The following is a 25,976-nucleotide window of genomic DNA, read 5'->3' on the forward strand; positions in this document are numbered from 1 at the left end:
ATATCAACTCTGGAAGCAGAACTCAAATGTATCTTTTTTTCCGACTGTTCCCCAATTTAAGATATGGGGAAAAGACTGAAAACTGAGTCCATAATGATAAAATATGACTTTATCACCCAACACTAGAATCATAAAAATCAGCATTTTGATTATAAATAGAGACATAGAGAAGAGAGAGAATATTCTCATGCGTGTGTGTGTGTGCGCGCGCGCATTATGATTTCAGCTAAATAATAAAACTGGTTTTCACAATGTTTAGATTTGGATCAATAACATAGTTGCTTCATTTCTTTTTTAATGAGTAACATATTGCATGTAAGAAGCAGATGCTATTTAAGATAAACTAAGATAGCAAAGTCTATATATTCTGTTTAGCTATTTCTGGAATCTGTAGTAAGCCTGTAGTAGGAAGTACAGGCATAACTCCAAAGGTCAACATACATTCAAGGAGGTAAGGACTGTGTAGTACAGTATACAGCGTGACTAAGGAAATCATATACTATTTGTCATATAATTTGGGGGCGATTTACTATGTTTTTAGAAGGGACAAACCCAATCTATTTTATGATTAAAAATTCCTAGTAACTGAAACAGATTCAGCTTTGTGGAGGACCTGGGGGGTTTGCATTTCCTCTCTACTCTCTGCTCCTTTGTCCCTTTCTTTTCTGTTCCCACCTCAGCTGAACCAAGGGTCTTCTTAGGCCTCGCCCTGAACAAATGATATTATTTTGAGCCAACTTGCAGTTTCAAAAACCCTAATAGACTTCATTATCATGAAGGAGCAAATTAACCTTCACAAGGGCAGCTTGCTGCAGGGAAAAAAAGGAATTACTCAGCTATTATTGAATCTATCCTCAAGCCACTGATTTGTACCTAATACTATGAGTTTTGAAAATAAGCAGCTTAAGATGGTTTTGCAGAAAAATTTCAGCTTGTTACCAGGTGGCTGAGTTTGTGGATGTTTGTATCCAAGTGTGAGCCTTTTTTTTTCCCAAAAAATTTCATGGAAATTTTTATGGAACATTTATCCTATGTCACTCACAAATATGCTGTACCTGTATCGGGTAAGTGTTAAAGACTGAAAACCCAGGTTGACGAATGCTGATTGGACCTTTAGGGAGTTTGGGGGCCCAGTGATTGGAAACACATTGCAGCTGCATTTTTTCCCAAAGGCCATCTCCACCTGTATGCCCCACAGGCATCTCAAACTCAACACATCATCTTTTCCTATCTCTTCTTTCCCAAAATATCTGCTTCTTTTCTGTAGGTCTTTATTTATGAGAATGGCCTTGTTATCGTCCCAATTATCCAGGCTGGAAAAAAAATCAGTCATCTTTAACTTCTTCCTCTTCTTTCCCCTCAATCTCATCAGACTGTCAAATTCTGTCAAGTCTGTCTTTATAACATTTCTCAAACCTAACCCTTTCCATTCCTACTGTCCTGCTCTTAATTTGAGTTTTGTTACTTCACACTTCAGTGGCTATCATGGCTTCCTGGTGGTGATTCTACACAGTTGAGAAGAGTTTTGAACTTTGAAGTTCTGCAGCGTTAGTAAAAGTTGAGGGTCAGTTCCTTATCAATGACATAGACTTTGGAATGTTGCTTAAATTCTCTCTCTTTTCGCTGTTGCTTCTACAAAATGGAAGTGATGATAGCTTTTACTTCATAGCATTCAGAGGATTGAGGCTATATATTGATTGAAGATGTCTAATATAGCACTAAATAAATAGTAAGTACTATGAATTTTTTAGATCCTCCTGACTCCAGTTTCCACAAGTCCTCAAATCCATTCAATTTAACATGATCAAATTATCTTCTTAACATACCACTCTGATCAACTCATCTCTGCTCAAAACTTTCCAGTGAGGCCCCATTATCTACTTAGGCTTCACAAACTGGATTATAGAAAATCTCAAGTAACAGAGTTGTGGTAATGGCTGTGAGAAGTCATAGGGTAAATATGCCATATCTACTTGAAGCCTAAATTTTGATCAGTTAAGTGGTTTATTATTTTAGAATATTACTTTTATGTTAAATCATCCAGAATAAAGGGAATGCAATAGGGAACACATTATTTTAATGATAAAACTAGAGATGGTAAGTAAGTTTTGTGTTTATGGCAAGTGGTCTTGATACAGTGGCAGTGGAAGTATCTACTGATCAAGAATGAGCAGCAGGGATGGCTTTAGAGCAATGCACAAGTCTTGGCAACATGGTTGCAACCTACTCTTCTAATCTGTCCATTCATTCTTGGATTCCATTTATGTCCTCATAGCCACATCAAATCAGTTGTCGATGCTTCCCGTATATGTCTCATCCTTCGTCTTCCGCTGAACAGACTCATGTGGCCTTCCTTTTCCCTATCCTAAACCACTTGTCCACCTCTGCCCAACACTCATACATACTTGATGTCTACATTCATCCAAGTCGTAAACCCTAATTCTTGGTGATGAATCAATAAAGTGTGTGATAAAGTGAAGAGGCATGTGGATGGTCACTTGAAGGCTGCTTTATTGAGCACCTTAACTTAGCAGAACTTTTACTGAAGCCCTGTTAGGGATAAATAAAACAAATAAATATCCTTGCTATTAACCAAACCAGCAATTACATGGGAACTTTTATTAAAAGGCTGTTGGTTTTCTTCTGGAGGAATAATGGCTTCTGAAATGTTCTAAGGCAAAGAAGCATGGCCATATTTAACTGTGGATTATTATCTCTGTAGAGGAGGCTTGGGATGAGGCCATTTTAGAGAACAGTTTGCAAGTGTCCTTCAAATTATATAAGCTGGCTGAGACTAAGTCAGAAAGATCCCTATCAAAATAGTAAGAAGCTGACATTGGGGTATTTAAGATTAACTGGATGGGAAGATTCCTAATATTATATGAAAGTTGTAGTTTAGTTGAAAAAAAATTCTAGGTAGACCAAATGATGAACCCAGATCAGACTTCTGTAAATTGTGTGAACTGAAGGAAATTGTCTTTCTGGGTCATAGTTCCATTATCCAACATAACATAAATAGTAATGGGGACGAGAGGATCAAACAAGGTGATCTAGTTATTTACAAATGTGTCTTATAAATTGTAAGGAGTTTCCTTATGTGTGAGATGGTGATAAGAGCATATGTCTTCACAGTGTCATGCTGAGGACTAAATGAGAAATCCTGGCAAAGCATTTACATGGTGTTTAGCAATACGATGCTCAAGAGGATAAGTATCAGTCACATCATTATTATCATTACTACTCTTCATGCTCTACACCAATGAAAGTTTGTAGTATTATTATGCTAGCAGTTTGATTTTTGTCTTATCACTAATTTATGATTTGGAGCTATAAAGGAATAGTATCCCAACTCCTGTAACTCTTTAGGAAATTCTCAAAAGAAGCTGAGTCCTGAATTATTAGAGATTTCAACCATCCTCTTTCTCATTTGCATACTGTTTTGTTTGTCTCATTAGCTCCTGAAAGCAACCCTGACAACTAAGCAGATAAGATTGATAGTCACTAGTTGGGATAGGGACAGACTGAAGCTAGGGGCACTGTGTTTTTAACTATGACTGTACAGAAAGTTTATGAAGGCTACAGAGGGCCCCTTTGGCCCTAGTGCAGACTTTCCAGAGCTCTAGAGAAGCCTCTGAAGCTGCCGTTTCAGGTGAGCTCTGGGAAGACAGGTATTGAAGGTACACAAATGCCTTCTGATTCTTCAGATGCCAAGCTACATTCAAGCATTTGGTGGGACTTGTGACTGCTTCTTGAGTCACTTTTGAGAAACATGGGAACATCTTCCACGTTCTTCCTTGATGATTCCAAATACAAAAAGAAGATATAATCTGCTTAAAAACTTTTGCAGCATCAGTGTAGGAACTCGAAAAAAGCAGTCAGTTAAAACTTTTACAATTGCAGGATTTATACAGAATAGTAACAGTGATTATCCCTGGGTGGTGGGATTAGATGTAATTTTCCTTATTTTTTTGCTTTTTCTTTTTGCTTATCTGTGCTCTCTGCTTGTTTTTCCCTCTCATTAAATTTTATGCAAAAATAGCAATTATATTAGGTTAGCTAGTACCACACTTTAAAACTAGTATGTTTTTCAGTTACTACTTTGGTATCTTGAAAATTTTCTTTTGCTTCTTTGATTCTGAATTTCTTTTATCTATGAAGTGTAAATAATAACAACAACAGTAATAATAATGCATAGCTCATAGGGTTATGGGGGAAATTAAAAGAAATAATGGTAGAAATCTTGGCCTATGATATTCAATTAATAGATTTCTAACACTACCCATAAAATGGCAGAACCACAAAAAATTTCAGTAGTGGATCTAAATTCTGTATCGAATAAATAGATTTGCAAATATATCAAAGGTGACAAGTCATCCCAAATCTCAGTTCTTTTCCACGTATCATTTAATGAATGGCTCTCACCAGCTTTTGCAATTAAAGGCTACATGACAACAAGCAGAAAAGCCTGGGCAGGTTAACTTGGATGGAAGGTTGGGGAGCCTTGCTTTAAAAACGTCCTTGGAGGGGAGGAGACAGCTGAGAGGGGTCTTTGCCTGGCTGCCTTCCAAGGCAGAACAGGATTCAGGCATCTCAGGGTCCCATGTCTGCTTGCTTTGGAACTTGTTCAGATCACTCCCCTTAAAAAAAAAACTTGCAGCCTGTGTTTCAGAACTCGGGCTTAGTTTAGGCAGCTCTCTAATTGGTTTATGTCATTCATTAGGAATTTCATTTTTTTTTTTTTTTAAAGTTGGCAACTTGATGCCAGATTGTGGGAAGTGATTCCCTGCCACCCATATCTGCTTTGTTGTTCCCCAGGTTATAAATGAGCTGGTGGGTAGGCTCCCCTGGCAGTGGCCTTAGCTTGGCTTCCAGTTCAGCGGAGTTGGAGGCCTGGTCTGATGGGATGGGTGGCCCTCACCTCCCACCTCCACCTTCACAAATGGCACCGACTGGTGGTGACTTGCCTGGAGGGACTAACCACTTTCTTCTTTTCTGCTGAAGTTAAAATTGAGGAGTTCCTAATCTGAATCTTAGAGAACTGAACAGCTCTTTCACTCATGGAGAGGGTTGGGCTGAGAGAACACGGGGAAAGAAGCATCAGGAAAGAAAGTACAAGTGTCAAGGATGGGTTAGCTACCATACAGAATGTCAAACTCAGCCAGTCTGGGAATAAACCTTCTCCTCTCCCAAACTTGTCCTGATGCTCTGGTTAAGGTCATCACTGTCTTCTCACTCAGAAGGTTAAAACTTAGAGTCATAGAATAGATGGGTACATGATTTGAATTTTTAAGGCTGTTTCTAACCAATCATATGATCCTTTGATCTTTGAAGTCTTTCTCCTTTTATTTATTTATTTAAATTTTCACTGTGGCAGTCCAGGTCCTACAATCCCTTTACACGCAGGCTCTTACGTTTCTGTCTTACTTTATGCTCTGCAAAATCCATCCTTCCTGTTAAGTTTTGGGCATTTATTCTTTGTAAGTCAAAACCAGGGTCAGGTCCATAACTCTTCCCTTGTTAAAAGCCTCCTTTAGTCTCTAGTTGTTTATAGGACAGTACATTAGAGTACAAGGACAAACTCCTTAGATTGAATATAATGCCTTCTATTTCCTGACTCCAGTCTTTAAGTCCAAACTTTTGGTTGACTACTTCCCTGATATATACAAAATTGAAATCACACTGGAATGTTCAAATTTCTGTATAATACTTTATAGTTTCTTTCAGTTACACTCTGTTAAGTGCTAAGAAAAAGGGGGCAGTTGGATATGTGAAACATGTGAATGTCTCCTCATCAGTTTATCACCAGATGGCCGGGGACTGACTGGTGATATTCAGGATTGAAGCTGAAGTTTCTAGAGAATGAAAACTGTGAATAAGATATGGAATCAAGTCATCAGACACTATATTACTCTGCAGTGATATATAAGATTGTATGAAAGAAGAGAGAAAACTCAAGTTCTTTCTTGAAACCAATTCTGAATTATACAACCACCAGGTGCAGGGTATAATATCACCATAGAAAATATATAAAATAGTAAAAGTAGTGCTTGGGTCTTACTTTGGTTCTTGTATGGAAAAGAATTAGCAAAGTTTGAACTGGAATTATAAATTAACACTATTGAAACATTTGGCATCCTACAAGATTTTTGTAATAGGACAGTGTGTATGAGTTCTATTACAATAACATACACACTGTCCCCTTCAGAGAGAGAGTAAGTGGGCTGGGTTTCAAGGAAGGAAACCTAAGCCTTGAGGTTAATTAAACAATTGGCCTTCAGCAATTTTAGTAGGCTATTTGAATTTCACTTTCCTCATAAACATAGAAAATAAAATCTGATTCATAAATTGCTATAAAATAAGTGTCTGATGAAGGTAAAGCCCCTAATTCATAAATAGAAGCTGTGTGGCCATCCAGTGTGGCCATAATCCAGGCCAGAGATAAGCACAGAGAGTTTTCTGTGTGTAAAAAATGTCTTTCTATGCAGAACATGAATGTCCGCATTTCTAACCACCCTCAGTAGCGCGAAACACACACACACACACACACACACACACAAGAATGAGAGACAGAGAGAACTGTGGAAAAAATGGGTTATTAAAGACTTTGAGCTTAAGAATAATGCATATTATTCATTCCACCTAGATAGAAAAATCTCAACACTATCTTGTATCCATGACTTTTATTATGTCCTTCTATTTGCAATAGACCCTTCTCCTAATCTTTGAGTGACTACTTTGCATTTTATCACATTCTAAGTAAATTGCAACTTAAGTCCTTAAGGACTGACTGATGTGAAGTCAGATGTGGAGTGTCCCCATCTGTGATATGATGCCAGTTTCTCTTCTCATGGTTTTTCCTCCTCCTGTTTTTCTTAGAACTCATATCATTCCTAATAGGCTGTGAACAAACCAAAGGCAAAGAAATTTCCTTGTGCATCTTGATGAATGCTGCCCAGGGCAGTGTTTCTCACATAGCTTCATTTAGCCTGCAATTGTTGAATGAATAATATTGTTGATAAGAAAGTTTTAAATCTTAACCTTTTAAACTATGTCCTGTGACTTTAAATAAGAATTCACTTTGTTTAGTTTTCGATAATTACTTGCATAAAGTCTTTTGGGTGCAACTCAGATTATAAAAAAGGTCTTGGTCTCTTTGACCTTTAAATTATTATAAAAATGCTGCTTTGATATTCTGAGATTCATTTCTTCTCTTCTCTCTCTAGAAGCATGTGGGGATATGGCAGAAGAAGTCTTTTTTTTGGTACCCATATTTGTACATTGAGGGGATTGTGTGCATGTGCAAATTTTAATTTAAATGATCAAAAGTTCCCAAGGGCACACACTGATGCATTAGGCATGATGCAGGATTAATTAAAGACTTTGTTCAAAATTTGCCTTCTTGTCTCTTACAGTCTTGGATAATGCTTACAATGCAAATAGAATTAATTTGCCAGACACAGAATTGTTCTGCCATCCCCTAATTATGTTTTAGAAAGATAATTTCTTTGGTTTCATGTTTAAATGATATATTTTGCTTTTTTTTTTTTTTTTTTTTTTTTTTTGAACACGTAAGATGTTTTTAAGCTTTGACCAGGATAGATTTTTTTTTTTAACATTTTTTGAGACTCTACCTGCTTTAACTTAGGGACAATTTCTATGATGGTAGTACATTTTATGATGAGCAGGTAACTCAATGCCTGTCTTACCAAGACATCCCACATTCAGTTCTTTTGCTTTTGCCTTAAGCATTTAGCCTAAATAAGTCATCAAGAGGGTTTGTTTGTTCTGCCTTATAGTTTCTGATCAAAAGCTTCTTTATGAAAGATCAGATGCCAAAGGTGGAATTTAACTGTGAGCTATATTTTCCATGCCTAATTTCTCCCAAAGTCACTTTGACAACTCAACCCTTCACGATGGAGTTTAGCAGTGGCAGGTGTGACAAAGACTTAGAAAAGTTTCTTTCCGTTTGTATACTTAATCCTTTGCTGTAATAAATCCTACTGATAATTATAAAAATAACCAGAAATAGAAGCTGTATTTGATGGTGAACTCTAGGCAAGAGGGCAGCATGGTATGTCACCAGCACAGATTATGTTGTTGGCAGCTTGTTGGCTAAGTTAGCAGGTGTGCCCCTCCAGGAGGAAGAAGGAGTTGTTATGGCCTATCACACAGTATGGGGATAACTGTTGGAGTAGTTTTCCTTGCTTAGCCATACAGCTGGAAAACTAGAAGATGCTCAGAAGAGGGAACATGGCTGGCAAAGGAATTTTGACCTTGTCAATTGAGGAATGGTTGAAGAAACTAGGTGTTCATTGCAGTTGTTGCTTTTAAAATTATATAAATAAATAAATTATATATATGTATGTGTGTATATATATATATATATATATATATATATATATATGCATGTGTTTATATATGTACACATACATGCATACATATACATACACATATATATAGAGAGAAAGGCAGAGAGAAATTCCTCCAAAAAGTTTTATCACTATAAACCTTTGAATAATCTTCACATGTAATTTTGTAATGTCTGTTTTCTTAATGCAAACTAATTTGTTTCAGAACTTTTATGTGTGATAATTCTGTTATGGTAAGAAAATGTGAATTGTAGCTTTTGCATTTTGCCTTGAAAAACAGTTGACTGTTAGTATCCTCTTCTGCTTAGACTCCTGACTCACCATCAGGTAAAAACCATGGTGTAATCCACTGTTTAATCCAAACCCTACTGTGGGCCCATACCTTATGCAGCCTTTTGATTCTTGTCTAGCTGTGTGCATGCCCATAACATGAGGAGCTCTCAGGTCCAAAGGGATTGGATGACCTTGTGTCCGTGCTCTGTCTCTCAGAAACTTGTTCCTAGATCCAGTGGCATCAGCATTACCCAGGAATTCAGAAGGATAGAGTCCAGAACATCAGGCCCCACTCTCAAACAACTGAATCAGAATCTGTGTTTCAATAAGGTCTCCAATAATTCAAATTCACCCTGAAATTTACCATGTATTTTTTTAGACCATGTTCTATTTGCCTGATACCTAAAATTCCCTGTCCAAATGGCTGTACATCTGCTTTTAAGGCTTGTGTGGGCTCTTCAATGGTTCTGTCCTTCCAAGAAAATATCTTGCTGCCAAAGGACAAATACTTGGGCCTGAGGTATGACCAAGAGTTGATCATTTGGGTAATGAACGTGTAGATGGAATGTGGAAACATGGACTGATTGTTTTTTACCCATGCATGTAAAACCTGACACAAGGAGGGACAGATGCTAGAGCTGGGGGAACAAAGGGAGAATCCCAGCTCTCCATCTGTACTGTTGTACTGAACCTGGGCGGAAATGCAAAGTCTGTGGTCAATGGTTAAATAATAACAAAATCATTCATACAAGCCTGTATGTATGCAAAGCAATGCCACAGCAATGTGAAGATAAGTGGAAAGCCTTGAGTAAAACTTTGCTCATTTACTCAAAGCAAATATACACAGTAAAATGTAGGTGAATTATTTCTACTTCAAGATATGTCTCGAATTCATTGATTTTGTACAGAGCTTAGTATTTCTTGCCATTTTTCTTCCTCTTCACCCCATAGGTTTCTGAATTGATGGGTTTTAGAACAAAGCTAGCAGGAGAACAAGAAAAAAATTATGAAATTCCTTTTTTTTTTTCTCATTTACCTTTCCAAGTTTTGCTAAGGGAGTACTTTAACCTCATGAAGAGAGGTACCAGACATTTTACATGGTCCTACATGGGACTATAAACAGGCAGATGAGAAAACAGGACTAGGGTGGGATCTCCTAGGTCATGTATTAATGTAAGTACTGGCACTTAATTCAAATCTGCATCTTCTAAACTCTATGACTTCTTTGATTACACCGAAGTACATCCTAATTAACAGATTTCTTTGTCACCGGAGTTTCACCTGGCGTAGGTGGACGTAACCATTCTGGTCAGGGATAGAGGAGGCCATTGGACATCAATTTATGCTAAACAATTAGAATAGCTGAGCATGTGGCTTTTCTTGACCATGACCAAGTGGGAAAATGTTAATTGTAGACTACATCTGTGTGTGAAAGTTAGAGATGGGCATTTTTGCTTTGTCCACATAGCTCATTGTGTGAAATACCATGAACAAACTGAAAAGGAAAAATAAATAGGCATGTTACATGTAATTTCTTGAAACTTGTTCCATTTCAAATTCCTCCAAAGTAGAAAAAGCAAAAATGTTCTCAGTCTCAGGAGCATGACCCACAGGGACCTGTGAGGAGAGACATGGGTTCCTGATTGGTCAGCCAGAGAGCCCTCTGCACCTTATCCAGTCCTAAGAAGCCCCAGCCCTTTCTCCAGGGTTATGCAGAGTTGGACCAGAAGCCTGCAGCACCCTGTCTCTCCAGTTACCCCTTTATGTATTCTAGACCATCTACTCTCAATATCCCTTGAGAGGAAATGGAAAAGATGAAATTCAGAAAAAATGTTTCTCTCAGAACAGACAAATAGCAACAACCAAAAACACCTAGATACTCTGTACATGTTGAAACTTGGATATTTGGGGTGCTTAAAAGTAACTTCCTTTTAAGAGGGGAGCTGAAGACTTACACAAACCCATGTGATTCACCAAATGTCCCAATTTATAATAGAGGGAGTTGCCTCAAAATATTTCCTTTATTATGTGGCATTTTTCTGTAAACCTTGCAAGAGTTGTCCTCTCCCCTCTCCACCTGGAAAATTCTTGGCACAGAATTCAGTACAGACATGGCGTGATAGAAATGGTGGCAAAATGCACTCAAAGCAGGGACATAGACTGCTTATTCTGTAAAGGTACAGCCTCTTCTGTCCTGGGTGTATCTCTACAAACTCACTTTATGTACACAGCACCCTTGATGATGGCTTTCTCCCATCCTCCTTAAACAAACAGAAAACATCTTACAAGCCCCTTTTAAAACATGAAATTCACAAATATAAACTAATGAAAGACAAAAGCAGCATCAACCAGATTACTCTGGTCTGAGGAAGGAGCACTGTTTTTGGTTTTTGTTTTAAGAGTGAAAAGCATGGTTCTACTCATTTCAAAGCTATTTTGAGCACATGTTACAAGATGGATGGTTGTGGGGACAATGGGCATGATTCTGACACAGACTCTATTCCTAAATAGTTCATAGTTTATTTGGTGATAGAACAGGTAGACAGCATAATTGAATGAAATTTTCACATGAGTTGTAATACAGGTTGTAAGACAGCAAGTTGGATTGTTTGGTTAGATTTCTGAGGTGTTGTTGGATATTGGGAATATGTGGTAGAACTGTACTGAAAAGGTCTTAAAAATTAGGCTGACCAAATGTTCCTAAATCTTATATGCAACTGGAAGCCTCTGAGTTGGTTGAATTGGTTCTGTGGAAAAAGGCAGAGGGTAGATTGGTTCAGGTGGAGAGAGATGGCAAATGAAAATGGGAGCTCCCCACCCACCAACTTTTCATGAGGGAATGAATGACTGTATAGTACAGATTCTTCTTTTCTTCATTGTCTTGTACAGCCATAGGATACATTATGAGGAGATGCGGAATCAGAGAAGCCAAAATTCTAGTGCCACGTCTGCCAGTTTCTGCTTGATGGCTTTGGACCTCAGTTTCCTCATCTGTAAAATAAAGATTCTAAATCTACCTTATAAGTTTATGGTAAAAACTAGAGATGAATGTAGAGCTCTTATTATATTGATTGGCCCTTATTGGCCTTTGCTCTTATGTTCATCTCTTGTATCTTAAGTATGCAGACACTTATTTCCATGTGAAAACAATACCTGCCCCTTACAAAAGATTTTTAAAAGAAAAAAAGTCCCACTATTGTCATATATGTGAGAAACAAAAATAAATAAAAAAAGAAAAAGAAAAAAGAAAAAAATCCCATTGTCGTCTCAATAGTGCTAATTTTCTAGTATGTTTATTTCAATCTTTTTATATGCTTCCTCCTAAGGTTCAGTGCCAAGGTAATGAACCATAAGGGAGGCAGCTTTAATGCTGAGCTTCTTCAGATTTTACTTTTGATGTTGCCAGATTTGCTCTGCTGTTTTTAAGAAGAAGAACTGGAGCTGGATGAGATAAGTTCTGTGTCTTTGCATCTGACCTTTCTCTTCCATCACTGCAAAAACAGTCCTAATCCAGACCTGTACTCTGAGCATTGTTGAGAGGAGGCAACCTCTGCCAGCAAAGCCACTAAATATCCCTTTTGTTAACCAACCCTCAGTTCTCCCGAGCACTTAGTCACACCTTGCAAATCAACCTCAGGACTCAGGAGTAGGAGGCTAGGTAGGAGTTTTACCTTCAAATCAGATATATCTAGGTGTACATCTCAACCTTCACTAGCTCTGTGTCTTTACACATTTTACACATCTTTTCTGATTTTTCAGGTAATAATTTTATAAAGTATAATACAATAATGGGTGATGAAATATTTTGTGTGCTGTAAGTCATAGTCTAACTCGCAAATATTGAATATCTACCATTTACAAGGTGCTGTTAGAAAACTTTACATTTTTAATTATATTAAGCCCTCATAGTATATTTTTGAGAAAGGTCAGATTTGGAAACCCACTAATTTACTTCACTGAGCCACCACACCAAATCTGTTAAAGACGAAGTTTATACTTAATGTTTTCTGTTCCTCCCATGACCACAACTACCACTCAAGCTCTGATTTTTTTCTCTCTCTCCTTTTAAAAATTGTTCTGATTTACATTTTCACTTCCACAATGGTATGCATCAGGAAGATAACAGCTAGCAAGATTCACTCCACTCTTGACTTTGCATCCAGGTAAGGCACATGGCGTAGCCTTGTGTGCCACTCACCTCTGTGCCAAGTGCCTCTCCATTCTGTAGTTTTGAGTCTGGTAGTCAGACAAATTTCTAATTAAACCACTCCACACTTATTCCCCAGTGGCTCTTCACCAGTGTCTCTGTTAGGATCAAGTTGCTCTAGACCCCTCACTGACATGTTCGATCACCCTCTGCCCCAGCCTCCACCATTCCGTATAGCCTTTTTCTGAACTGTCTCCCTCTACCCTGCTTGTTCAAAAGCAGTCCAGCTGGAAGTCAATATGATCATCATAAAAATACAAATACAAATCATAGCACATAATTGTATAAAATTCTTCTTATATGGATCTTTGTTCTCATTACTTCCTGTGTCCTCATTTTACTTCCTGCTATGTTTTCAATCACCTTTTTTTCAATTATCCAATTCTTCCTATCCATCAACCCCCAGAAGAGAACATCTATTTTATAGAGCCTGTTCTGAACTTCTTGAAGACTTATTATCTTTCAAGATTCTTTCAGGATAGTTGGCACAAAGCAGAAGACCAGAAAACACGTTAAATGAATGAAGACTGTATCACAGAGTCAATGATCAGAGGTTGTTCCTGTTTCCAAGTTCTCATCACATTATATTCCAAAGCAATTTCTCTGAGTTTTATGGAGAAATGTTCTCAGAGACTTGCTTAAAATGTTGCCATTTGGAGTAACTATGAAATATTGTAGGAGTTACACCCACACTTTGTATGGAATCCAACAATGCCAGTGCCTGAGGAGTATAGCTCTAATAATGACAAAATTTCATGTCAAGTGGAAAGAAGGTTATCATTTTTGTTTCATTCTGACAAGCATGGATGCTAACTGGATGGGCCATTTAGGTGCTTGAGTAAAAGGGTATGGAGTTTTGTTTTGTTTTTTTTTTCCCCTTAGTCCAAAAGTTATCATAAACTTCATTGAATTTGCTTTCCATTTAAATTACATCAGAGAAATCCAATATTTTCCTAGAAAATGGATGCATTTCCCTAGAAGATGAGCTGAAAAGAGGATATTTTAAATTATCTTACCATGACCCTAATAATAATGCATTCCCAGGTTCCCTGTCAACAGAAGTGTAGAAAACAGAAATTAGAAGAAGAGCACCTGGAGTCAGGAATGTTGATAGCAGCAAGAAATAGCAACCTGATGTCGAAGAGATAGCTGACATATAAGGTTATTAGCTTGGCAGTCAAGGATCTTTTAGAGTGTCAAGCAAATCATCATATGTAACAGTTCTTTCTTTTATAGAAAGAACCACTGGAGCACAGGAAGATATTATAAAGGTATTAAATAGTGACCAAGATAACTCTCTAGGTTTTAGTCTCTGTATTGATGAAATTAAGGGGTCAAGAACATACAACATAAATGCTGAATAATAAATTTTTTCTAGGTCTGAATGTCTGAGGTTTGTAATGGCTTTTATTATGCAATAAAAAACTAGCTATTTTTTGTATAATCTATTTAAGGAAATAATTATATAAATTTTAGAATGATGTCCTTTCAAATAATCCATTCATTCCAGCTCTGGGCTGGGAACAAACAAACTTCTGGGTGTTCTTTCAAGTGAAACCCAAAGATTACCAATCTTGTGACCTGACAGATTTGAATTATTAAATATTAGATTTTTGTTGAGTTACAGTGTCCTGTAGAGACTATCTAATCCGTTGCTTCCACTATTTTATAAAAAGGCAAATGGGATCCAGAAATGTACCTAGGTCTAAGTCAAAATAAAGTTATTATAGTTAAATACAAGTACTATAGAGTTTACTCTAAGTTAGGATATGTGCTAGGATTAGACCAGTTTATATTGACTGCCAAACTAAAGATCTTACTATCATAACATGTAACATTCAAAAAATGTGGAATATGGAAGTCAAATTCATATATGCATCCTACTACTGTGAACCCCGAAATCTTGGGTTTAAACTTTGGTGTGGGCCTCCTTCTTTCCCTCAGCTATGAAGATGACCTACCTCTAGGACAAGCTCATCTCAAGTTTCCCAAGCAGATAAACATTTCTGTTGAGGACTTTGTTCCTGGTAGATAGCCCTTATTTAGTCACTGCCCTTTTTGTAAGCATTCACCCTCATTTTCTCTGACATCTGCTTTTGATTTAACCCCTTTAGGACTTTTCCCCCCAGTAGCTTAAGATTATTTCTTCTGCTCAATAGCCCTCTGAAGATTTCTCATATTCATTAAGTTGTACTTGGGTTTTTGTTTAACTGGTCTAACACAGATTATCCTAGAAATTATTCTGATCTGTCTGCACAGATTTACTGGGGTCAGAAAAAGGAACTTAGAGATGCTCTGGTTTCACCTACCTAATTTCACAGACTCCTGGAGAGAAATAAAGGGTTCAAATCACACAGCAAGTTAGTGCAGACCCAGCCTTTGAACTCCCACTGATGGTTTTTAGCAAAACACCAGTGTGCCCTGAAATCTCTCCTGTGGACACTGCTGATCCATTTTGCTTTGTCACTTACTTCCTCCTCAAGTAATATAACCCACAGAATTTCTTGGTTACCTGTGCCAGTAAATGGTTAATCTCAAGAGCTCAAGGCTCTGGAAACTTCTGGGAGGGAGCCAGGTGAGCAAAGAGAGTAGATAAAGGCAGCACCTGCCCATAGGTTTGGAACCGCCTGGGGACACTGAGAGAATGTAAACACATTCTGCAAATCTTATTGTCTGACTCTGTGCCAGCGTCTTTTGGGTTCTTGTCATGGAAAATATTTCCTCTGAGGTCATTCAATGAGCCAAGGAGCACTGAATACCCTCCAGGGTGCCAACTCTGTCCCAGCTTTTGTCCAGATTAAACAAGCAAGGGACTAACATTTCAGGGGGCCCTGAAGACTCACCTTTCAACAATACAGGCTGTGAGGTAGGGAAAAAGGAGACCTTAAGAAAATACCTCCTGCTGCACTAAACTGCTCTCCCCTCCTGGCCCACCCTCCTCCTCCCCACCCGAAGGCCTCCCTCTGTTTGCTCACCCAGACTTACAAGCACACGCCCTGCGTTTAGAGTAAGAGTTAATGTCTGTGCTTCCTCATAAATCTCAGTTTGGTGCCTCCAGCTATGTTTTTAATTCTGTGGTGCAGCTTTGAGATTTGAGATGAGTAGAAAGGAGAGGCCGCTGACGGAGGTAATAATGGAAACTGCCATTTCTCATTCTGGGGAGCAAGGCCTCCTCATTCTGTTCTGCTATCTGGTAGTTTAATGGCCTAGCAGAGAATCTTTGAAGGCCAGGATAGAAGAAGAGTGGGGAGTCAAAGGAAAAAGCTGGCTGGCTATGTCATCCTACTCAAATGGATTCCTGGCTTCTCTCTCAAGGAAGAAGAATGCAAGGAATGAGCAAATTAACCCGGACTGGTAACTGGCTGGCATATTTTCTAGGTCAGCTAAAAATGACTCCAAGGAGAGGAGTCCTTCCTGACAGAAATAATTTCTTGTATAACAAAGCTTGCGATTGAACAAACTTTTCCCTCCATTCAACTTGGAGCTACTTTTTGTGGTGTTCAACCACATTTATTCTTCATGCTTGGGTCCTTTGCCACTTGGGTGACTCGTCCCTTTGGTGTAAACCTCAGGTTCTCAGTATGCCTTTGTGTTTTTGGTGTGGAAGACAAACCTACTACAGGTTTGCTGGGACGAAGTTTTTTTTTGGCTTAGGCCTTCTACCCCACCAACAGTTGTGCTTTAGAATTCTGAGTCTGAGTCACTGAGAGGAACATGTAATTAGCATGATTTAAGGAAGAGCTGTGATCTTTGAAAACTCTGCCCTTGGAGTGTGTATATATGAACATAGAAGAATTGGAAACTGGCCTCTGAGGGAACTTCCAACTCAGTCTAGGATTCTAATAATCTCTGATTATTACAAGCCTTTTCTACCAAGTCTTTATGGATGGTCCTCCTACCTCTGTCTCTTTCCAGCATTGAAGTTTACCAGAAATGAAGACTGCATTGCCCTCCTTACTTCCACCAGTATGGGAATGCAGGCCAGATACAGCTGGCTCCCTTGAGGATACAAAGTGGTGGAAATAAAACTAGACTGTAAGGGGTGATCTTTTACTTCTGTAATGAGGTTGGCAAGTTCCTATCTCTACCTGTTTTGAGTCTTGGAAGGAAATGATAGCCATAGGATTATGGCTTCTATGATTTAGATGCTGAGCCTCTTCATTTTTCTACCCACAATAATTCCATGAACACAGAATGTTCTGTGTAAAGGGTGGACTGAAGACAGAGAATTGGGGAATGTTTTAGGGATCCTCTTCTGGGATAGTTTGAAAATTATTTTTAGCCCATTAGAAAGCTATTTAAGAAACCGTATTCATCTGCTCTGAAGAAGGCAACTGCAGGTCTGGCTTTTATCCAAATGAGAGTCATTCAGAACGATTTAAGTTTAGGAAATCATATACATCAAAATGTTACTGGGAAACAGAGGTTGAACACAAAAGAAATATCCTGGGACCCAGAGTTAGATGGAAGCAGCAGGGTCAATAGCTCTGTTCAACATAAAACACCTCAATACTCCCTCTGTGCTATACACTAGATGCACTCTTCTGACTTTAGCAGTGTTGGGTGGTTGTGGTGTTTCCTTTTCCCCCTTTTTATTCTGTTTCACTAGCAGTTCTTCATTTGATGATCTGATTAAGTCTTGTCATATTCTTTATCTTATTTCCTTTTTATCTTATTTCTTTCTTATTTTATGTCTTCCAATTTTGCTCAAGAAAATTGTGGTCTGGGTGAAATAAAATTTAAAAATGCAAATTTTTAAATAGTTCATAGTAGATACTTAAGTACACAGTGAGCATTTAATACTTGTTAGTTGGATAGTGCCCTGTAGATATGACATTTTTATCATTTATCATCCTCTTGTTCCAAAATTGTTGTTACATAAAGATCAGAAAGGTGGTATAAAAATGCCCAAAGATATAGAGCTGGTGGAAAACCCAGCTGACTCCCATAGTAAGATTTTAGGAAGAGTGCACCTTCTTTCATTGCTTAATAATTGGGTGTTGGCATTCCTGTCTTGGGACTGTACCCCCACTTCAATTAACCCCTTGTCGCAGGTCAGTGAGAAAGGCCCGCTCTTCTTACAATCATGGCAGAAATTGTTTGTTATTCTCCCCTTCACTGCCAGTCCTACCTTATTTTCCTATAATCTCATAATTGCTAAATATTGAGTGTCTATAGAAATCTATGGCTTGAGACAAAGACTTTCTGATATCTAGCTAGGATCCCTAGACAAGGTTTTTGCCCATAAACAATGGCAGGCTCCTTTTTAATTTTAACTTTTGTCTACTGGAAAGAAGGTGGTTTTGTGTAGTAGCATGATCTTAACTCTGAATGTACTTTGTGTGTCCCAGAATGATGTCAGGAGCACTGAACCTTGCCTCAGGAGACCAGGGCTCTCTTCTGCTCATCCCTTTTCTGTCATGATGCTTTGGGAAAGTCCTGGAACTGAGTCTCAGTTTTCCCATCTTCAGAGAGAAGACATGGAGCTATGAATTCCAAGAGCCCTTCTAGCTGTGACCTTTTAGTTTACAAACCTTAAACTGTTATCCCATCCCTGCTGTTCATGGTTGATTAATGTCTTTACATGTTTATAAAATATTGTGGTAAGTCTTAAAATTCTCTAGGAGTGATATGACAATACTCAGTGTGACTTCTGCAGTACAGGACTATTCTGCTATGGAGGGTTTATTTCTCTAAACTAAAAAGACCATGACCCAGAGGCCCCTTCTGGATGCTATATGTCCTTGGCTAGGTGAATGCTGGTAGCATCGTAACTATAGCTATTGACATCACTTACACAGTTACTGAGGTCATGGAAAGTGACATTCTAAAGACTCTCTAAAGAAGAGAACTGGCAGCCATATTACTTCTCCATATAAGAAAATAGGTTCCAAAGTTTCAGAAAAAGAAGTGATTTAAATTCAAAGTCAGAAAGGGAAATGTGATTTACCCATGATCACATGGAATTTCAAAACCAGGATTGTAACACAGAACTATTATAGATCCTGCTCATTGCACTTTTTAACTTCATTTTACTAGCTCACATGACATATCATGTAAACACAAAGTTACTATTTCATGAAGCATTTCTGGTCATAAAAAAACATCTCTAGTCTCCATAATTCCCGTAGGTCATGTGACAGGAGAGAAGATGATAATAGGCTTTAAATATGCCTCTGATACTATAAGGCTAGGTATGCCCCATACATTTTGCATTTGGAGAGAATACTTAGTTTTAGGTTTATCTTTTCAACTTTTTCCTCTGGCGCTTAGGAAAGAAGTTTACTTGAACTTCTACATTTAAGAGTACACTACATCTCTGAAAAAGATCACTGCCATGGTCAAATTGATTGGTTATTCAGAAGTAACCAAAGCTCAAACTTCATTTAGTGTTTCCCTAAGGTAAAGGAAAATCATGGGTACTTATTAGAGAAGCTATCTTGGCAGGTTTTCATCCCCTTTGGATAAAAGAAAAATTGCACCCAATACATAAATTGACATATGAAGCAGTAAATAATTCCATTGTGCAAGTTGTTTTAATGGACTCAAGCCAGAAAGTTCCATTAACCAGCATGATTAGAATATTCATGGAGGGCCAGGAGGGGTTGGTGCCTGCCTGTAATCCCAGCAGCTCCAGGGGTGGGAGGTTGGGGGGTAGGCGGGTGGAGGTGGGCTGAGACAGGAGGATCAAGAGTTCAAAGCCAGCCTCCCTCCGCAACGGTGAGGCACAAAGCAACTCAGTGAGACCCTGTCTCTAAATAAAATACAAAATAGGGCTGGGGATGTGGCTCAGTGGTTGAGTGCCCCTGAGTTCAATCTCTGGTACCCAAAAAAGAAAAAAAGAATATTCATGGAGGTCAGTGTTTATTGCCAAGCCAGGAAAAGAAAAGAGTGAAGGAAAGTGCCAGGCTGGGGGAAATGATAAATGCCAGTACAGTCTCTGAGAAGGTGAGGGCTTAGAAAGGGAACTTTAGAGGCATGCACAATACTTTCTGCTTTTTTTCCTTTTTCTTATTTTTTTTTCCTTCTTTGGCAAAACATTAACTACATAAAATGATACATGTTGGTTTTCAAATTCAATTACCAAAACTGTGAGAACTGGGTGATAGATTGTGCTGGGCTCTTTTCTTTCTTTCCTTTTGTAGGAAGCAGCTCAGGGATCCACCACCTGGGGAGGCTGAGGTGAGAGGCATTTGTGTGAGGTTGTGTTTGTGCGCACCTCTACAGGGATAAACATTCAGAAACTACAAAAGCATTCCCAAAGGAATCCTTCCTTAATACAGGAAGTGACAGCTTTGTGAAGGCATAACAATTAAGCTCCAGGTTTTCATCTAGAAATCCCAAAGGCTTTAATTTCTAGAAGAAACCAGACCTCTGTAATGTTTCATGGGGCTGCTTAGAGTTATAGGCAACTTAGTTGAAGCTGGTTGAATGCAAGGCACCTGAGCTTGGCTTAACCTGCAGGCATTTCTTTGCATTCAGAGATGTTTAAACCCACAACCATTAAATTCTTATGGGCACATTCAAAAGAACAGGCCATAGAAATGACAATTTTGTTAACCAACATGGGCACACTCTTCTGCCATGATTTTACTGTTCCAAAGCTGACTTTCTCTTGGTCTGCACTTGGATTTATCCAATGACCAGAACTAGTCTATGCCAGACAGTGGCTTCTTCCCACATACTATTGACCAGGACTGTGAATTTACTGAGAGGGGCAGGCACGATCTCCCTACAAACATTAACATGTCCTTTGCCACAGTTTCACTGGATGGAATGTGTGCAGAAAATGGAGGGCCAGGAGAAACAGAAGCTGAAACCACTGAATTGAGAAACTGGGCATTTTCAACTGCTCATCCCTTATGTCCTACCAACTGGGAAGTCCCATGTCTTTCCCACTTTTTAATTATGTTTACTGCTTTAAGGAAACCACCATTGTTGTAAAATCACCTTGACTGTTCTTGTCCCTGTCCCATTTACTTGATACCCTTTCTCTCTCTCCTTCTTAATTCTTGCTATCAGAATGTTAGTGTGAGTTTAACACCCATACTTCCAGCTCTGGTCACTGTCATGAGCACCAGACTTCCATTTTCATGTTGAATTCTCAACAACAAACTCACCATGTTTGAAAATAATTTTATTCTTTTCTTCTTACCTTCTAAATTACTTAGAATAATTGAACTAGATGGGAGGTAAGCCACTAATCTCAGCAGCAGTAGAAAAGCCAAGTGAAATATTACTTTGCCTTCCCAAACTTGTATTTGGTTGTTTTAATCTGATAGAAATGACTAACCTAATGGAAAACTCTTTCTTTTAGGAGACCAGGAGAGGGTCTTAGGATCTACTGGGGGAGTCCAGAGGAGCAGTCCCTATTGTCCCGCTGGAACCCATGGTCCACTGAAGTTCCTTATGCTACCTTCACTGAACACCCTATGAAATACACCAGTGAGAAGTTCCTCGAAATTTGCAAGGTAGGCAGCAGCTGGGCCATCACTCTTAGATTAGTTGTGTTGTTGGCAAAGCAATGTGTTTCTATGATATGTACCATTTTTTTATTCTTCACCAGAAGAAAAAAGATAGGATACAAACTTGGGACTATAGAAACAAAACCTTTAATAGATTTATAGAACAGCTGTATATCTATAGCACAGCTATTTTACTTATGTAAACATATTATATTAACATACTTGGTACTTCCCCCTTGCTAATTTCGTTTAGTGTAACATCATTTAAAAATTGCAAAATGATTGCATTTATTGTCAGCAGGAACCATACAGCTTTCTCTATATAACCAAATCTTAATTATTTTATTCTGGGAAGAAGTCTGGACTAATGTAAAGTGTGGTTAGTCAGAGTTGGCTCTCTGGTCATATTTAACTAAATCACTTATCTCTTAGGAGTTTGGTAGCCTCCTCTCCAAAATGGATATGATAAATGCTTCTCTATCACTCAATATCACTGGACCATTGTAAGTTTAGTTGGGGGTAATTTGTGTTATCGATGTTCCATAAAGTATAAAGCAATTATGATTTTTAAAAAATTCATCAGTAGCAGGAACAGTCCCTTATACTTCTCTTATTTTCCTCAGGTATTTTAAGTGCTGGGACACTAAGTAATCAGAAATAACAGATGGAGCTGAAAATTCAGTGAAAAGACCAAACGATTTATTTTCAATAAATCAAACATATATATTCCTATGCTTGTGGGCCTAGAAATTCTTATTTTTTCTGTCCTTTTCACATTTACCTTTATATTCACTTCAGAATATTAAGCTTATTTGATATAAATTTAAAAATTGGCAATCTGCATGTAAATTTCTTCTGTGGTTGGATGACATATATTACATTTTTTGCATTATTCAAACAAGTGTGTATGCACACACACACACACATAAATAAATAATTTTGTATTAGCGAGTCCCCCATTTTAAAAAGAGTTTGCAGAACAATGTATGTGATTAAAGGATAATTAGGGCCTTCATTCTCCCTAATTATGGAGGTACAGTTGGCTTAGATCCATCCTACTCACAGAAAAAGTCAATGGTTCTCTCAAGATTTATGCGGAAGTCCTGAGAGGTTGTGGTATCGTGGTTTACCTCTGGCTCCACAATATCACAGGCACTAAATTATTTCAGTGTATGGATCATGTTGCCACAGTTCATGTGATACGCTTATTTCACAATCCCTCAACCAAAGCATCAACATCAGCTCCTAGCCTGACCCTTTAACTACCAAAGCCAACAAAACAAAATGAAAACCATGAAGAACAACATAGCACATAGAGGTATTTATGTAAGAGTAGATGTGCCGAGAGCATCAGGGACATAGAGTGGGAGTTCATATCCTAACTTCAGATGCAAAATAAAATCTCCCTGTTTTGAAAAGTCATTACTAATAACAATATTCTGATGCCTGTTCCATCAATCGCTCATCTTCTGTTCCTCCCTAAGCTCCTATTCTTTTCTTATTATCATTGTTAACGGTGCAGAGAACTTTATGTTTCTTCCTTCCAAGCAAATTGGGTTCTAAACATTAAATAATGTATATTTGTGGATTCATAGTTGTATGCTTTTATAAGTCAAAATAAATACTAACTGCCTTGATTATTACAAAATCCCCACTTCTGAGGCCATGTCTTCTTTTATTCCTCATACTTGGTGCCTTAGGTAATCATTGCGTCAGTTTCCTTAGCTGGAAGAAGTTAAGGGTAAAAGATTGAAGAATAAGTTCTATACACTGTAGAGACATTTCACTCTCTTATTATAATATCTGATAGTGCTTTGTTTTGTTCTGCTACATATAAATGCAATCAAGTATTTTTAAAAAGAAAATGAAAATTAAGATATTGAAAGGAGTATGGACTAATTATTCCCCAAATAGCCATCAATGTAGTTAGTATCCTGGAGCATTGTGTTTTGCCCTAGCCCTCCCACCAGCAAATGCTAAGAGAGAAACAATATTCACATTATCTTATACTGGATGGAAGTAAGGACAATATGGGTGTGTGTGTGTGTGTGTGTGTGTGTGTGTGTACGTGTGTACACACGCACATGTGTGTGCAATTGAAGTTGCACGCACATCCACACATGATGACTAGTCGATTAATTATTGGTTGGTTTTTTGTCAATTAAATTACATTGTGGATCTGTAAAATGTGTGTGTGTGTGTGTTTTAAGGCTCTATCTTTTAAATTGTTAATCTGAAGTCTTTTTTTTCCCCCTTCCTGGCATAAATCTGGTACTTCCTTTTGCCAAGCCATTTCTTGTTCAAGGGCCACCCCAAGTCCCAGCTCTCTAGGGAAACAAATGATCTCCATCTGGGATGTGAGAGGATGAGTACTTTGATCCTGTTCTTTGAGTCTTAGTTTCTCTTTTGTTGTTGGTTTTTATGTTGCAGTATTCTTTTTGTTTAGGATATTTTACAAGGTTGGCTTTGATTAAGACTCAGTTACATTATTGCAAAAGAATAAATAAGAAGAAAGATAATTTGGGGGATCTAGAATCCCTTTTATGTGAATATTTTCACATAAGAACTTAACAGGGTGTTATAAAAACTACTTTTTCTACTTCTTTTTGAAGCAAGTAGGGAAATAAGAGAGGAATATGGAGGAAATGCAGCACTAAATCACATTTCTGCAGAAATTTAATTCAATTTAGCAAACTTCTTGTGGCACAGGGGAGGAAATAATGTGGACTTGAGTAATACACAGTCAAAAATTCAAATTATTTATAATCTAATGAGTAATATTGCTAAAATATATTTAAAATGTTCTAACTAAATGCCGAGAGTCTTTTTTTCTGTAGCACCTGGAATTTCTTTATTCAAAAACATTTTCCAACACCTACAAAGTACAGGCATTATTAATGTTGCTAATGATAGGAACATAAATGAGATAAGAGTCTTGCATTTGTGCAAGACACTGTTTAACAGAGGAGGCAGAAAAAACATAGTGATTTTAAAATAAATATTAATTGACTAAAACAGAAGTTTGGATCAAGTGAGAAGTGGAGGTACATGAAGGGATATATAATATTCATAAATAAGGAGATACTAACTTTAGATGAAATTTATTTTTATACATTCCTCCATTACAATTATAATGATTTGGATAGCAGATATAAGATTCTAAATCAAGTTGGGGATAGTAGGAGGGACAGAAGATGAGGAAATTTTAAATTATTCAGATAAAATTAATGAAAAGTAACTGACAAGATATAAAAGATGATGGAGAAGAAGTCAATGAAAATATAATTTCTGCCCTGAGTAAATGGTGACTCCATTAATTCAAGTTGGGAAAACAAGAATAAGAGTTGGGTTAGGGGTTTAGTTTTGTTTAGGACATGTTAAGTTTGACACCATAGACTGTGAGCTGAAGTTGATTGTCAGGCAGTTAGAAATTTGTGTCTGAAACTTGAGCTGTTGATATCAGTTTCACAGCATGTAACCTTGGGTGGAAGCTGATTGGTACTGAAGGAAGGTACTGAAGGAATGAGCACTAATGCACAAAAATGCATTCAAGTTCAAATTTCTACTATATCTAAGTCTCTTAACATTGATCTACAACATTGCTATGGAGTTTATATAATACTACATCAAAATACATTATTCTTTTACTCATCTCATTAACTGTCCCATTTCCACATCTGGCTAACATGGTGGTCAAAAGGCCCCTTTCCAGACAGTCTTGCTCATCTCCCCACCTAACCAGCCTTTTCCAATCTGTGCATACATACTTGGTGTTACGCATCTCATATAAAACAATTGTGAAAATGTGAAATACTAGGTTTTTTGGCATGGATTTCACTAGGATAAGACATAAAAATAATCTGATAATGTAACTGTATTTTTGTTTATTATAGTATGAATCCATGTAATTAAATTAGCAAAAATCCCATACATAGGGATTCGGACAATAATCTTCTTTTTAAAAATAAGACACTTAAGGGCTGGGGATATAGCTCAGTGCTAATGCACTTGTCTAACATGTTCGAGGCTCTGGGCTCAATCCCCAGTACCAAGAAACAAACAAACAAACAAATAAATAAAAACTTAATCAAAGAAATTAACTGTCATTGGTTAAGGTCATGCAATGATAGCTCTATATCCATACCTAAAAACTTTGCTTTTATTCAGGGAAATGGGTATAAACCTGAAGGAATTGTCTCTCTGTGTGTGTGATTCTCTTGGTGTGCATGTATGTGTGTGCAAGGGGATGAGAGACTGGGTGAATATTCATATTTATTAATACAATTATATAATATTGTATATTGCAATCTGGTTCAGTTACTCTCAGTTGATTTATTCACGTTGTATTTGCAACTTGTAGTCTTATCTTCACTTTTTTTTTTTTTTTTTAATAATTTCTTGGTCAGGTTCCTTTAACTATCACGTTGTTAGGATTGGAGTGTACTTCTGGAAATAAGAATAGGACCCAAAGCTGGTGGATAATAGTGAATGGATCAGGGATGCTTTACAGCAAATCAAAAGTTATCTGCACAATAACCCTTTCCACTCTTTCCCAGCATTTTTATCCCTCTTGTGAAGGAGATCGTGAAAGTAAGCCAATGTTTTAGCAATCAAATTTAGTTCTATATTCATTGATCTTGCATTGTGTACCATCTAATAAGC

At 37.7% G+C, this 25,976-nt stretch overlaps 1 protein-coding gene across 14 annotated transcripts in view; it reads left to right on the forward strand.

Annotated features, from left to right (window-relative positions):
- The window catches only part of Tprg1 (tumor protein p63 regulated 1), a 597,429-nt gene that overhangs the window by 562,399 nt on the left and 9,054 nt on the right, over positions 1-25,976 (forward strand). For all 14 annotated transcript variants that reach the window (XM_071615191.1, XM_071615192.1, XM_071615179.1 and 11 more), the window contains one exon: positions 21,167-21,320. In XM_071615191.1, coding sequence (XP_071471292.1) covers positions 21,167-21,320 — 154 coding nt within the window. The remainder of the gene's footprint in view (positions 1-21,166; positions 21,321-25,976) is intronic.

The sequence above is a fragment of the Marmota flaviventris genome, chromosome 8 (assembly GCF_047511675.1).
Source record: "Marmota flaviventris isolate mMarFla1 chromosome 8, mMarFla1.hap1, whole genome shotgun sequence".
In the NCBI taxonomy this organism is placed as follows: Eukaryota; Metazoa; Chordata; class Mammalia; order Rodentia; family Sciuridae; genus Marmota; species Marmota flaviventris.